We start from the raw sequence: 16355 nt of genomic DNA on the forward strand, positions 1-16355 counted from the left end.
TATATATGTAGCGTTAGGTTTTCTGTTATAAATAGTGAATTAGGTGTTCTGGCTCAGAGTAGGTTTTAGTTTGGCGGAAACAAGACCAAATGGCTCTTTCAATGCTAAAAGTTACCGACCTGTGCATAGCTCCACCACGACAACAAGCTTCAAGACAAGGAAGAAAAAGAGGTCGATCTTTAATTGCTTCCAAAACACAAGAGAAAGCGAGATCGGAAGAGGAAAATAAAATAAAAAGTTACTTTCCCAAAATACAACCAAAAAAGAAGGCAAGTAAAACGAAAAATTTTGGTCTAAAGCTCATCCAGTGACGAATCGTTGTCCTCTAAAACAACGCACTCAAATGATGACGTGTCTAATGAAGATATTCCACCACCTATCCTAAAAGAAAAACCTAAAATAGGGGATTTTGTACTAGTTAAATATGATTCAAAAGGGAAGAAAACGGTTTTCTATGTCGGCGAAGTGATTGACTATAAAGCCTCCGATGATGAAAGGGAAGAAGAAAATGTCGACATTAAATTCTATAGGGTCATTTCATATCGTTTCAACCAAGTAAATTTGGTCACATCTCAGATTTTGGTTATATTTTAGTAAATTGTTAAAAATATGTAAAAGGTGTTAATTTTGCAATTTTACCAATTTATTTTAAGTATTCTTGAGATATGGGTCTCTGAATATGAGGTAGTAGTTTTTAGGGGGTATATACCATATTACTCCTTCATGTTTAACAAGCCATATCTCAGAAGTTCGTTATGTTATGACCTTGCTTCGTTAGACATAAAATAAAAAGTTAATGCACTTTTAAAAAAGCCGTGTGGGTCATCGTGGATTTTTTAATTTTTGTCGTTAATTAAAACTTTCACACATGTACTAATAAATGCCACATAGCTTGAATTTTGATCAAACCATTATTGATACAAAAAACGCTGACGAAAAAATGCTCGTTTTCATGATTTTCGAACACGATAAGCTGCTGCGTAAGACTGAGTGTTATGTTACAAGGTTTCAAAAACCTTTTTTGATAAATATGTGTAATATAGTCTGTTGGAATGTTAAAAAATGTATATTTTGTATGATACACAAGTAGCCTAGGTGGCACCAGCGAGTTAGCCATAACTACCATGTATAACTGTTGGTTAAGGAACTTGGTTTGTTCGCTAACTTTACCAATGAAGAAAACAGCTAACTTTTACCAAACTTGCTGCAAATGGTCATTAGCAATGAACATATATACATGTTCAAATCCATTTCTAAATGATATAACTGCTACAGCTTTGCATGAAGTGTGTGATGGTGCCCTTCCACTACATCTCTACTCCTAATAAGATGTAAAGATATTTTTCATTGTCGGGACAACTTCGGCAGCAACTTAGCATGCAATTCTTTTAAAGGTAAGTTGCACACCAGCTTTTCAAACATTAGAACGAACAAGAGCTGGTACAAGTCAAATGCAAGGTCTTCGTTAAGTGTTGCCAAATTATATATACTTGGCGTTATACATAGTGTTGTAGTGGTCGTTGGGGTTTTTTTTAGTTTGTCGCCCTCGGGATGCTCCCAGCACGTGTTGATTTCCGCACTGTACGTTCGTTTACCACCCATTCGTTTTTGCACTGTCTGCGCGCAGGACATCAGTTCGAGTAAAGTCTTGAATTAAGAAGGTCGTGTTCATTTTACTTTAATATATGAGCGCAGTTGGCATACAACTAAAACAGCAACCTTCTGAGTAAAGGAGTCAACAACGGAACAACGCAACAACAACCTACCTTCGCCATAGTGTAATCAACGATATAAAATTCTTTATATCGTTGGTGTAATTATCGCATTTTTGTTTAATTTTGCTTTTTTTTAAAGAATGCTGGTTTAGGTTTTCCTTTGTCAGTAATATGGGTTTAATAGTTACAAAATAAGGGTATTCCAAAAAAAATGTTGCAAGAACTGATTATTATAAAACCAAATCATTCATAGATCTGTAATGAAATGATTGTTATCGTTCCTTAGACCGTAAGGACGACCACTTCAATTACAATGTTTGTCTGTAGAATTGCTTAATGTCCTCGAAGTGAAATGAGTCTCAGGTCGTTGTTTCGCTTCTCTTAATCTTAGAATCAATTGTATACCATGACAACTGTATAAACTGGTTATATTGTTTCTTGTTTAAACGATTACATTAAATAAGACATTGTGACAGCTACACAATAAAGTCGACCACTTTCTATGGTTAACTTCGTAGACTGTGACGCAACGACTAGCTGCAAATGAAAGAATAACTCACGTCACGAATTATAACGATACACCGGAAGTCATGCATAGGCGACACGTAACGCAATGCTTTGCCGATTTTCGTAGTCTATGCGGCATTCGATTTGCAAGCAATTTTATAATATCATCACAGATCAAATAAATAACTGTAATTTAAATAGTCAGTCATATGTTAATCGCTGTAGTTTTATTTGAAAACGGAAAAATAATATAAGGTTTAGAACTGCCTAGCTAAGCTGCAGCCCTTCCCCTTCTATAACTCACAGGCCACCACTGCTAATAACTGGCTTGAACGTTTCGTCCCCACCGCGCTTTTTACGACAAATAAATGATTGATTGTTTCGGTTATTCTGACGTAATAAGCGATGAATTTGGAACTTATTTATAACGATGACTGCTTAACCACTAAGTATTTGTACAAATCTTTTCACCAGTATATTTACTGACAACTACTCTTTGATTCATGGACAATTTGTTTTTGGACTTTTCCCTCACTTTAAAGAACACATGCGTTTAAAGGGGGGAGGTGAACGTGCTTTTCAGCGTCTTCGGCAATCGGCACCCGTGTAGAATAAGGTTTAAAACTGGGGCGAGTTGTTTTCTTGGGATTCGGTAAAAAACAACTTTCAAAAAAATGAATTTAATCGGCCAAACCAGGCATTGTATGGTACAAGTAATGCAAATATTTCCATGGTAAAGTAACAAAGTTTATCAAAACGGCATATATATAAATAAACCGCGGCTCATAGACGAGGTAATCAAAGAAATACTGAAGTTGAAATAACCTTTACTTCGGTGCAACTTCCGACAATACGGTACGGAAATGAAATACTTAGATTTCTCGTTAGATGCAATAACAATTCTACCAACGATTTCTATATTTTTTTCTGGAATGAAGAAATTGTCAAATAGATTTTGAAATCTGGAAATAAATTCCACTGATAACCGAATTTGGGAATTTTTTTCCGATTCCACATGTCCAAATTCCAGAGTACCACCAATTAAGACATGACAAAACCATTTTATCGAAATTGGTATTTATGCAATTCACTTCAAATTTAATCGAATAGATCATTTGCATAACGGCCCAAACTAAAAGAATATACAAATGAACACAAACTTAACTTGGTTCACTCAATCAGTTTTGATATTCATATCACTTTTAACTTTTGCTATTATTATTGCCAAAACATGCACACGTGTCATACAAATGTCAGGTTGCATCCAACACATCTTTTGTTAATCTATTTCCAGATGTATGATTAACACCGATTTAATTTTTCTTGTATATGTTATATACACATGACTGCATAGTCATCATAGTTTGCCAAAGTTTTAATAAAACAATGACTACGCAAAAAACTGGCCAGCTCTTTGAAGGCAACACTGCTGGATGACATCAATGAAGGTAATCTTGAGAAGACTGAGATCATTCAATTCCTTGTTGTCTTTCCAGTACTGCAACTTTAAATCTTTCTTCCAGTAATGAAATTTCGCTAATAACGTCCTTTATCGCATTTGTAAAGGCTTCTTGTGGACTATAATCTCCAGTTGTTTGAACGCGTAGAATGAATTTATGCTCCAGTGGATGGGGCACTTTGTAACCAGCAAATAAAACTTTGGGATCCTTCAATAGTTGACTGAAATAATGGGTTGATAAATAAACTGTACAGGTATATTAGGCAAACAGTAGTAATTTTAAAGTGCATAAACTCAAATGTAAACTTAATATAAAAGCATATTCACTCTAAAAACAACAATTGACAATACAACTTACGATCGAAGTAGGTTACCAAGTGTATGGTCTTCTTTGTTGACAGTGAAATGAGCAGCATTAGGCACTTTAGTGTCTTTTGCTATAGATATTCTAAAAAAATACATTGAAATGTAGTTCACTGAGATTGAGATCAAATCAGATTACAAAAACATAAATTAATGAGGTGATATCACCAGAATAACATAAAAAGACTTCCTGAAACGATCTAAAAGCATATGGTACTGATTTTAACAAAGCAATTATACATCTCCACCCTGATCGGAATAAGAAAACAAGAAAAGATTTAAAACTTGTTCAACAAATAAAAAGTTGTCCAAAATTCATCAGGAAAATACTTGGGCTAATTGGCAAAGGGTGCCACTAGATCAGGGGTCGGCAACCTTTTGCTAGTCACGGGCCAAATGTCGAGCGTACAACTCTTTGGCGGGCCGGAATTTTCATTAATACTATAATTCACACTCACTTGAGTATATTACGCCACATTGCTGCAATCTCAATCATACCAATCACAAAAAGAACAAAATTTATGTATTCACACTTCAACAACACAGCATTAATGAGACACTTGATGCTGCTTGCTTTGTGAAAGTTTTTCAACATCTGGTGACAAGTCAGATGAAGCAAGAACCAGAACATTTTCTAAATGGGCGTCAGAAATTCGGGATCTTAGCTTGCTCTTCGTGAATTTCATTGATGAAAACATTTGTTCACATGTGTACGTGCTACCAAACATCGATGCCATTTCTTTTGCATTGTTGGTCAAGTTGGGATAAAGACCACTTTCAAGAAGGTACTTTTTGTAAAAGTCAAGCAGCGATATGCCCTTTGTATGAAATTTTGCCTTCAATTCGTCACTGCATTGCATTTCAATAAGGTCCATTTGAAATTTTTCGGGAATGGTATTGGCGTCCACATCAAAGGGATTACTGATAAGCCTGAATTTATTTTGTAGAGAACGAATGTCGGCAAAGCGTGAGTATAAATTAAGTATTTCTAAAAGTGACACATTTCTAGAAATTCTTCTTGTTACGCCGCGCCGCCGCTGTGCGTGAAACCAGCTGACCGCGAGAAGGGAACGAAAGAGAATAGTTAGACGAGTTATTGGTGCGTAAATGAGTACTCCACAGACAATCTCGTACTGATTACGTCATTACGAGATACTAGTCTACCGCCTTCTCACCAGTTTTATGGCGTAACAATAGACTAGTTACTAGTACGACGTACTTATGGCGTAACAATACCACAATTTTTTCAAACAATGCTAACACTACAGTTTGAAACTCAATAAGACACGGCGGGCCGTATTCTTGTGATAACTAATTAATATGTCTCAGGCCGGACGATTTCGTATGGCGGGCCGGATCCGGCCCGCGGGCCGTAGGTTGCCGACCCCTGCACTAGTTGGTAAAGTGATAACTGATTAACTCATCCATAAATCATTGCACTAAATTTTAACATTTTATCTCCACTTCAACAATCAAAACCGCATGTTAACAAGACCATAAATATAAATATTGGAATTTTTTTAATTCTTTATTGAGAGAATTTTTTCAATCTCAGAGCGTGATAAAACAAAACCTGTTCTCTAGCACTAGACGATAGACCTCATCAAGGAATTTCCATACGTAAAACTTTAATTTCATTAATGGAATACAAACAACAATATCGAGTAGACTTAAAATTTCAACTTTTCACTACTAGATGATAATTTGGTACAAAGGGCAAACCAGCACCAAAGTCTATTGAGTTATGAACTTACACAAGCATGCAAAATTTAAAGATCATAGATCAAAGTTTTAAGTTATTACCGACCAACCAAAGTTACCAAAAACAAGAATACCCATCAATCAACGAAAGGCAAAAACACTACTGTATATATGTAACAAAATCAAAGATTCTGTTGAATCAATAAAAAATTATGTCTTTTTCATAATAATAAAATCACTTTAATTCCATAATAATAAAATCATTTCAAAAGAAAATAGGCTGCGTTTTGGTATTTCTAGTACTGTATAATAAACTTACTCATGCTTTTTCTAGCACTCACTTTTTTTCTCCTTCAAACAACAAAAATGATTCAAATGCTGGTGGGGCATTCATCTTAACCAGTTTTTGAAATGACCACTTACTCGACAGAGAATGCTGGAATACAGTTAGTTAATACAACTTATTTTTTAACTTAATAGCAAAAGTCCTGTAAACATAATTATTATGCTAATCATATTAGGGCTGGGTATTTAGTAAATATTCTTTAGTTGTTAAGGAGCCGTTTGCAGTCAAATCTCGTTACTATGTCACCTCGCTACTATACCACTTTGATCCTCTACAACTATTTCCAACAATGGAAAATATATTTAATATGCCAACCCTTGATCTCGCTACTATGACACACATGAGAGTACTGTAACTGTATTAATGAAACAAAAAACGCTACATTTAAATGTAATGTATTCTCCTAAGTTATCTAACTCAGACCAAAACTCTGAAGAATCGTCAGCTGGCGCTGGCCATTGTTCAGCTTTGTCAGGGAATACAGTTATTTATAAAAAAATTTTGCAGATAGCAATATTTCAGTATAGTGAAGTCAGTCATGAACGAGAAATAGAAGTTTATTAGTCAGCATCAAAAAACCAGAAAATTTTCTGTGTGAGTGTTTGTTTCTAAAACGACCAAGGTTGTAAGCGGTGATGTAAAAGAAAATGATCACAGTAACGTTCCTTGATCTGGCAAAAAGAATACCAAATGTTTGCTAGATGCAGTGAAAATGGGTATTTTGCAAATAAAAACCATTCACCTTCTAATAACTTTCCATGTACAGTGTGTGGGACGTGCAAATGAACTGCGAATTCAATTGATAATTGACACTGGAAGCGTTGCTAAGCAGTTGAAGCAAACAAAGAATCAACAGTGTTTAAAATGAATCCTTAAAGCAGTTGTACACCTGGGACGACTTGGGCTAGCTTTGCGTGGACACAGGGATAGTGGTGAGCTATCCGTTGACACAGCGTTTCCAGAAACTTTCGAGGTCTTCTCCATTTAATGATTCAATGCGAAAACATTCTCCTCGTGTTAACTGTTTTTTATGAAATTACATTGTAGGCCTATGAATATATTGAGGTGACCTTGACTTTAGTAGTAATAACATGTTGCGAGGATAATAATAAAACTATAATTCATTTCCAGGCCTTTTTGAGCGTTTTTAGACGTAAAAAGACAAAAATTTTGCACTCCGCGCATTTTGGCGAAAAGCTTAAAGGGCATGCACAAGAGTTTTAAATCTAAGACTAAAAACTCTTGGCTCCCCCTCAGGCCTCAACGCCATCCTAAATACGCCACTGGCCCTACACTACACCTCTGCTAGACATCAGTTTAGTCTGCCCCATGAAAACAGTTGCAGCATGTGTTCTGCAAAAGAATTTGCGCATTGTCTAAGCAAAGAGTAAAAATGCTGTTTGGTCTAAGTGTGCGATTCCAGCAGGGTCCTCCAAAATGCGCAGGTTTGCTTGGATCACTTGGTGCGTTTGAATCATAGATATCCAACAACAATAAAAACTTAAATAAAAGATATGTTTTTGTGCAGTGGCTGCCAACCGCCGGTCCACGTAATTTTTTTGCCGGTTGGCAAAGTATCTTACTTTCTGCCAAGCTAGTTTTAATATGGAATCATAAGACATAAGCATTACAAAGTTGTTGCTCCTTGTAAAACTCATTTTACGCTTGGCCGATTCACAGCAATAAAACTGGTGTATCACGCCTTCGTTGATAACGCAAAATTGTTTTATAATAGTAAAGGCTAACCTTGTGATGACCAAAGAGATTTAAACACATGAGTAGAAACTTCTCTTTTGCGCATGACGTCATGTTCGTTTCTTTTATTCTCTTGGAGCATATTCTACTTTCTCCACGGTCACGGTTCACTACATAACAATAAACATGCAGACGACGACAATGATTTTCAGATCTGTTTGCTGCTGGAACAGATTAGTCTTATTATTAGGGTGCAGTTATTGGGATCCATTGGGTGTTAATTTTAATTGAAATTAATTATTGAAATCAGGTGAGAGTTTTAGGTTCAGCAATTAACTTAGTTTCAGTTCCTTGAACTGATAATGCTGCTGTTTTGTATCAAGGCATGGCTTAGCCTACTTGAGTTGCGCGGGAAGATTTTTTCGTTCACCACATTTATCTTCGACCAGGCAATTAGCAACTAAACTCATTACTCATTAGCATAGGCCTTATGTTGCAGGTGTTGTGTTATTAAAATAGGCTACTGAAAGTCTGATTTCAGATCTTGTTATTGTGGTGCAGTTGTTGGGATCTAATGGATGTCAACTTGAAGTTAATTATTGAAATAGATTGTGACCCAGAAGACGATGCAGCAAACTTCATGTAAGATACGATATGCCTATTAATCAATTAGCCAACTGCTGTTGAGCTTGTCCTGTATGGCGGTCACCCAGAGTGTACGTTCTCGCCAATTTATAATAAACAGCCAAGCAAAACAACAAATTAATGTAAGTCGTAACGAGTATTTGAAGTAATACTGTACTGATATATTGATGTCATTTAATCTGATAATGAAAATATTTATTTGCAGATGTGGACAATGTTTGCATAACTGCACAAGTAATGAAACTTTGCTGGCTCATCAAAAAACTGCTCACGGTATATTTGTTTGAAACTTATTTCATTTTGAGCTCTATCATTGGCAGATTCCGATTAAAAAAATCAAACAAACTTAATTTTACACTTGTCTTGCAGAATCTTCTTGCAATAATGTTACAAGAGAAAAGCTGATGGAATGGTGGGAAACAGTGGGTGGCGTTAAAACAGATCTAACTGCAGATGCGGTTAACTATTTTATGAAGCTATTTTCTTCGTACAGTTCACCGGATGAACTGTTTCATAAATTCTCCTGTGATGGAATTACGTGCATCCCATCACTATTTTTCTTGCCAAGAAAATTGTCACTATGTTTAACACGAAAATTGTTTGATGTATTTTTATCACACGTTACCACTGTTGCACACAACAAAAAGGGGAAACACTTGACATTACACAAGTTAACCCGAGACGAAGAATTCATAATTCAGTACATAGGTGGTTATATTTTGCAGAAACTCACTAAGCGCTGTATAAATCCGAGAGAAATAGATCTATTGTCTTGTTTAACTGATTATAGTAATGAAACCACTAATAGTTCCTTGATTTCCGCTTTAAATAATAACAATTATGGACATCTTACAGTTCCAGCGAAATTACTAGTGAAATTGTTGATGTATGTAGAAAGTGTCTTTAGGAAACAAGACATAAAGGAGCACATCATGGAAAGTTGCATGTCTTCTTTGAGTGTTTGTAACATAAAAGATATATTTGAAAATCTTGTTTTTGATGAATGTTTGCAAAAATTGTGCATGAAAATATGTAAATTTTACGTGAAGATTAGATGCTATCAAAAAGCCAATCATTTAAATTCAGTACTGCATGTAACCTCTGATCAAAATGTAAGTCTGAGAAAATCATTAAAATGAATGTACATTACATAGTTGTCTTCTTACATGTACTTCGTCAGTTTTAGCTCAAGAAGGATTAAGTGTTACTGTATTGTAAGCAGACTGTCAAAACACTCGAAATCAAGTTATTTTTTTCGCTTCGGCATTGGATCATCGCAAACATCACCATGTTTCCAGTCAATAACGTGATTTACATTTGACCCCTTAAGTGACTTGATATTCTTTTTGCACATTATCACATTTTCAAATTGTGCATATTGGTGAATATCAGGCACTTCATTTCGACGGCCAGTTTGTCTCATATGACCGAAATAGGCCTCCAATGGGTCTTGGTTTAAGCGCTTAGTTAAGACGTATGAACCTTCTGGGCTGTTCTCCAACAAGAATTTCACCAATTCAGCAATGGCCATGGATGTGGAAACTAAACCGTCGTAGGTTTGATGGCTCAGAAACTGCTTTGACTGTTCGGAAACGGACCCAGTTAAACTGCTTTTCCATTGTTGTAACTCTGAAAGGAATGTATTAAGCCATTTCAGACGAGGATCATCAATCGTTGTATATGGTTTCAAGTCAGGGTTGTATGAATAATTTAATCTGGTGTTCATGAGGTCAAACCAGCAAACCACGCACTCATCTTCATTTCTTCTCCACCACGACTCTTCATTAAACTGGAGACAGTTCCAGAGAGCAATTGTGCGGCATAGCAAACCCGCATTTTTGCGTAACTCTTATGGGAAAAATGGCCATCAGTCAACTTGCAACTTCTCAACTCTGAGCTTTCAAACAGGTAGGGAACATGGCAAAAATGCTTCCACAAAATGAAATGTTGATTGTACTTCATCATTCTAGCTCCACCTGGACGGCTGGATCTCACACAGTTACAGGCTGTCTTCAGCAAGTGTGGAGGGTCACTAATCAAATAAATAGGCATTTCTGGCTGATAAATATTAATGCACTTGTAGGGGACGGTCAAATTGGAATTATTGAGCAATTGGAACAATTTTTGATTGCAGGATGCACCATCAGCAACAAGTGCTAAGACTGTAAAACCACATCCGGCCAAGGATTCAACCACTTCCCAGAACATGCTAACCAAGTGAAATGCCTTTGTATTCTTGGTGGCATAAAAAACAATAGGCCGGGAAAAATTGCTGAGGATACTCCTACCATAAAATTGTAGGGCATGTGTGGCAGGAGCTTCATTATTGTATTGTCTGTCGACACCCAGATCAACAAATCCTATTATTCGGTCTGTTGCTGCATTATACACAATATTTTCTTTCACTGTAAACAAAATAAGCAACAGGTTATATCTTGTGCATATACAGTTAATAACTTGTGTCATTGTTTTGTCATAAAGCATGAATAAGAATCTTACACAGTGTGATTAATAGTGTTAAAAATTCCAAGAAAAGTTTCACCTTTCATTTCATCGATTGATATAACGAGAAATCGTTCATGTGATGCTAGACTGAGACTTTTGGATTTCAGTTCTTCTAAAACATTATCTTGAATGCCAGGTGCAGTGCAGTAAACGTTTCTGAAAACAGTACAAAAGTGAGCAAGTGAAACAATTGCTCGTAGTTAGCTTGTAGTAGCCAAATTGCAGAGAACAGAACCCATACGCTACCGATAGTCATTTAGGGTGCGTGAGCTTGGTAGTCGTAAAATGCCACTTTGTCGTAATTCTTCATAGGCGCTTTTACTTTTAGCAGCTAGACTCAAACAGAACCTATAGAGAAAATTGCAAGGGTTGATTTTAGCACGCTTTTACGAAATAAACAAAAATTGAGGTCAACTGAACTTAGTTACTCAGTAGTAGTTCAGTTCTGAACTTAGTAGTTATTCAGTAGTTTATTACTCAAGGAGACCTAAACCTACTTTATTAACTCAGGGTGATATCTTTCCCCATTTCTTTTCATACTATTTAGCTTTTGCTGCTCTTTCCAAAAGATTGAGTAGAAGTTATCAATTTTATCCTCATCTTGAGCTAAAAAAATGTATGATATTAACGTAAACTTCACAAAAACACACGACACAAAAAGACACAATCTTGCGAATGAGACTATTACTAATAGGATTACGAAGTGCAATATCACCAAATTTCATTAGCAGTAAAGGTGGAGGTAATTCGAGATGGTAGGTTAAATGTTGGCTGCGCTGATCGTTTTAAAGGTTGATCTTTAACCATATGGTAATAATTTAGCCTTTTCTGGTTGAGCCGTCCCTCCTTTTCATCTACACTACAACAACTCCTGCACTGACCACTTTCCTTGAGAAAAAGTTCACAACTTGCATTTCTAACAACAAGAAATTTGGTTCATTTAACAAGAAAAGTCACAAAATATGCCTAAGATACTGTGTACACTTTAAGTGCAATGCATTATCAGTGTTACCAAAAATAAGTAAGTATATGGTCACTAGCAGCATGCCATATTGACCCGTTACCGACATACACATAGGCTTATACATATGCTTGTTAACAACCAGTTCGCAGATGTCATTAAAATTCCAAGAACCGGTTCGCACGAACCGGCTGAATCCCACCACTCTATATGATTCATTCAATGTTAAATAATGATAAATTTCATTTATGTAACAAATGCAATAGGCACAATTGAAAAACTAGTTTCACCTGTATGCAAGTTTCCTAACCGTTGGTGCATTTTCAGAACTGAATGGTGTCATAGATTTGGTGGTCATGTGTGGCAGGCCACTTCCAGAACTATACAATCCAGAACATATTGAAAACGATTCAATATCTTTTATGGTGCCGTGTAGTGTTTGAGTAGTTATATCCAGGGAGTAAATACAACTTGAGCGAGGTGCTTTCCAGCCATAATAGCATATCCTTAATGACATGTCATATAATACTCCAATCGAGTATTTAGGTTAATCACAGCCATCATAAAAAGAAAAAACAAGATTTTTGTTTTCAAATGACCTCTGCCAACCTTCCGGCAAGCGAGCAGATTTCAAGGACGCAACAGATTTGAAATGTACTTTTGTTTCAAAGATACGCTTCTTCGGCGGCTTTCTTGAATGTACCTGCGCCAAAGTCAGCTTAGGCAAAGACAAAGTGGGTACTGCTCCTTCACGTAATTCTTTACGGGAACCCTCTGCAAAAAAACTCTTATTTGTGCATACATGAACATTTTCAATTTTGATACTTGTAATGGTACATATATTAATCTGAAACCACAGTGAAGGTTTGCACTAATAGCTTGTCACAGATGCAGTGTTACGCTGTGCTCACTCGCTAGTAAATTTAATGAAGTTCTGCATCAAACCATCTCATGGAAAACAAACACTGCATCAAACGCTAGATATGCCATTACATTAAATATCTTTCCTCAATACACTAGTTACACTGCATGTAAGTCTATGTAGAACAAATTTTACTTAAAACAATGTCAGATCTTTCAAAATGCACTTCACACATTTTCACAGCATCTCGAGCAAATAGGTTTTTTATGTGCTCGTCGCTTCTGCAAGCCAGCACGATACACTCCAACCTTTCTGCCCAGCTTTCCTTCTCCTTTTTTACAAATTTTCTCGAAGGTATCTTAAACAGAGTCACGGCAGGTGACCTGTTGTTGCACATTGGTAAACAGCACAAATTTGCCATTATTTCAGACTATTTAGCTTATTTCAATAACTTAAAGCCTGCAACATAAGACCTGTACTATTGAGTCTTAATCTGTAAAGTTTTTATTCTGCGCGTGGAGCGAAATTTTATGCGCAGATGAAACAATACAATATGACTCGGTCTATCTAAATTTTTCATCCATTCATTTTATTTTTCACCTTAAATGTGGTGAACGAAAAAATCTTCCCGCGCAACTCAAGTAGGCTAAGCCATGCCTTGATACAAAACAGCAGCATTATCAGTTCAAGGAACTGAAAATAAGTTAATTGCTGAACCTAAAACTCTCACCTGATTTCATTAATTAATTTCAATTAAAGTTAACACCTATTGGATCCCAACAACTGCACCCTAATAATAAGACTAATCTGTTCCAGCAGCAAACAGATCTGAAAATCATTGTCGTCGTCTGCATGTTTATTGTTATGTAGTGAACCGTGACCGTGGAGAAAGTAGAATATGCTCCAAGAGAATAAAAGAAACGAACATGACGTCATGCGCAGAAGAGAAGTTTCTACTCATGTGTTTAAATCTCTTTGTGATGACCTAGATTCTAGAATATCTTTGTGCCGTTTATGATAGTTTCGTCATAGCTTTCAAAAAATTTTGTAATACAAATTTCCCACTAACATTGATTTTGTTTGTAAATAGATTGACAATTTGTTGTTTGAGTCGATTTGATTGCCGTTTTGTTCCAACAACGATATAAAGAACATGATGGGAAACTACCTCCTCCTCGTTTCTTTCTTTTTTATGAGAAAAAAAGGTTTTGTTTCGCTCGCGTCACGCATGGTTGCGTACACTTACTCGCTGACACTTCGCCAGTCGTGGCGAAAACTTTTACGCATTTGCATGGTTCGTTTGTCGATTACTGAGAAGTGAGGTTGCTGTTTACGTTGTTTTGACGATTCAAACGTGTGTAGCCTATCAGTTGCCCACATGTCGTCTGCACCAGCACTTACTGCAGAATATTTAATTGAAATCGTTGTCGACGATGAAGAGTGTAGAATCAAGCCTGTATCATCTTCTGCTTTGCAAGCTAATGATCTCTTTCAGTAAGTTAAGAATTAAGATAGGCTGAGGCTACAAGCAGAGACCTTTTAAGTATATGGTGCTTATAGCTTTATATGATTTAGAAACTCTCTCTCACACCAGGAAAATAGAAGGTTGGATGCATTTAATGAGTTTACTTTTGCATGTTACTGGTTAGGTGTAAATACTTTGATGAAAAATTTAAAAGTCAGCGAGGTTTTGAAGGTCATCAAAAGGTCAAGCATCGTGGTTATTTAGGTAAGTCCTGTTGCCTTAAGGTTTTGTATATTTTTATAAGTTTGCATGTTTAGCAAGATAAATTTGTGTGTATGCCAAATACAGGATTTTTCACAAGCTAACATTTTTTAAGGCCTTTCCTCTGAGAAGTGTTCTTGCAAAACAATTAAAAGTATGTGGGTTGAGGTATGTGAATCACCAGATGATTTGACGACAGAAGCCATTGATTACTTTATGAACATTTTCGCCACCAAACCAAATGGATCTGAGTTGTTGACAACGTTTAGTATAGATGGCATATCTAGAATTCTTCATATTTTTGGCCCGAATGCAGATCGATGCAAATCACTTGAAGCCACAAGAAAAATGTTTAATCTTTTTCTCAGGTATATATTTTTATGATTTAGCTTAACATTTAATGTGATAAGATATTAATGTTGTATTATACTGATATTGAATGGTGTGGTAATATGTTCCAACTTTCTGAAATCAATTGCAATAAGTTGGATTGTTTACTCTAGGAAAATACACGCAGAAAATAGAACAGAATTGCCATCAAGTAACCTTACTCCTGATGAAATTAGTATTCTCGAATATGTTGGAGGATATATTCTGCGTAAACTGAAACGCAATTTTAATTTGTATGTTACACATTTGTACACGTTTCGTCTTTAAATAAAGGTGGTGAGTCCACCCTGTGTGTAAATTCAAACGCAACAAAATGTTTATGATGTAACAAAGGCTTTGTTTGACTTGAATTGTAGATCATGAAATAATGCTTGCTATCTAGTTTTGATGGCAGGAGCTAGACGTGTAAACATTCAATTTATTTGCTTATCGCTGTAGTTAAAAGAAAAGCGATTACACGGTTCGAAAGAGGAATGTCCTGCCGTGTCAAAAATGTTTTAGTTGTCAAAATTGACCCATCGTACGTCGAGTAATTGTACAAATTTTAGTATTGGTTTTGCAAGCGTGGATGTGCTTTTTTCCTCGCCTCTCGAATGAGTAGTAAATTCGTTGTTACTTTTTTGTTGAATGGGCGTTTGATAGTCAGTAAGTTGTTCAGGGGGCATTATCGGAAAAAAGTTTGGGAAACACTGGGTTAGACACTCAAAAATAATTTCAAAAAAAACTGCTTACTCATGATAATGTCTTCTTATACAAAATGCTCCTCACAGATTTTCACTTGATCTTTGCTGTACAACTCTTGTATAAACTTGTCCTCTCGGTATGACAAAATTTTTCTTTGTAATACTTCTGCCCATGCTTCTTTTTTTTAATACAAAATTTTTTGTTTGGTGCACTAAACAAATTGTGCTGAGGTGGACATGGCAACAACATATAGGCCTACGTGGCATTTTTATATTGCAGTCTCAATCTGCAAGCATACCTGTAGATATTTAGGTCTAGTTTCATCGAGTTTTAAAAATTTCGCACCATTGTAAACTTCAAAGTTAACCAAATTAAGCTAGGCCTATAGGCCCTACTGATATATACGCTTACAAACGTCACCTTACTCTAATCATAGTTCTTTCTCCGTAAGGCTACACTAAGTCCAAGGCTCAATCTAAGTCAAACGTGTCAAACGGATGTGTCAGCACTGAAGCGTAAAGAGGGCGAAATAAAAACGGTACTTCCCCTATCAGTTTCTTATCATGTTCTTTATATCGTTGGTTCCAACGACAACTTTGCAAAAAGATTGAAAAATGGAAAAAGATTAGAAATATCTGTTCTATTCACTACCATCTTTTGTTGACGGTCCGTAAACATTTTTTAAAAATCTTTACCGGTCCCCCGGTGAAGAAGGGTTGGGAACCACTGTTTTAGTATACAATATGAGGCGACTTGTAACGGAAAATGGGTATATGGCACCTGAACTTGAGAGGTT

General features: G+C 36.1%; 3 protein-coding genes across 5 annotated transcripts; 2 read left to right on the forward strand and 1 right to left on the reverse strand.

Annotated features, from left to right (window-relative positions):
* Positions 1-2126: 2126 nt before the first annotated feature.
* Positions 2127-6254, reverse strand: LOC143465974 (DNA-directed RNA polymerase II subunit RPB11-a). Its single transcript, XM_076964535.1, has 3 exons — positions 6087-6254; positions 4040-4129; positions 2127-3902 (listed from the first exon to the last, which is right to left on the reverse strand). The coding sequence occupies exons 1-3, from the start codon at positions 6137-6139 to the stop codon at positions 3692-3694; spliced, it is 354 nt and encodes a 117-aa protein (XP_076820650.1). The 5' UTR covers positions 6140-6254; the 3' UTR covers positions 2127-3691.
* Positions 6255-7914: 1660 nt separating this feature from the next.
* LOC143462223 (uncharacterized) lies at positions 7915-9580 on the forward strand. 2 transcript variants are annotated; one of them, XR_013118146.1, is made up of 3 exons: positions 7915-8553; positions 8637-8704; positions 8801-9580. XR_013118146.1 is itself a non-coding variant. In XM_076960294.1 (3 exons), the coding sequence occupies exons 1-3, from the start codon at positions 8361-8363 to the stop codon at positions 9568-9570; spliced, it is 906 nt and encodes a 301-aa protein (XP_076816409.1). In that variant the 5' UTR covers positions 7927-8360; the 3' UTR covers positions 9571-9580. The 2 variants fall into 2 exon arrangements, 1 of the variants encoding a protein (XP_076816409.1); XM_076960294.1 differs by having other exon boundaries at positions 7927-8428.
* A 4488-nt stretch (positions 9581-14068) lies between these two features.
* LOC143461748 (uncharacterized) lies at positions 14069-15160 on the forward strand. Of its 2 annotated transcripts, none has more exons than XR_013118074.1 (4): positions 14069-14253; positions 14335-14488; positions 14601-14853; positions 14989-15160. XR_013118074.1 is itself a non-coding variant. In XM_076959601.1 (4 exons), exons 1-4 carry the CDS (start codon positions 14138-14140, stop codon positions 15140-15142), a joined length of 603 nt encoding a protein of 200 aa, XP_076815716.1. In that variant the 5' UTR covers positions 14069-14137; the 3' UTR covers positions 15143-15160. The 2 variants fall into 2 exon arrangements, 1 of the variants encoding a protein (XP_076815716.1); XM_076959601.1 differs by having other exon boundaries at positions 14409-14488.
* The last annotated feature ends 1195 nt before the right edge of the window (positions 15161-16355 follow it).

The sequence above is a fragment of the Clavelina lepadiformis genome, chromosome 1 (genome assembly GCF_947623445.1).
Source record: "Clavelina lepadiformis chromosome 1, kaClaLepa1.1, whole genome shotgun sequence".
In the NCBI taxonomy this organism is placed as follows: Eukaryota; Metazoa; Chordata; class Ascidiacea; order Aplousobranchia; family Clavelinidae; genus Clavelina; species Clavelina lepadiformis.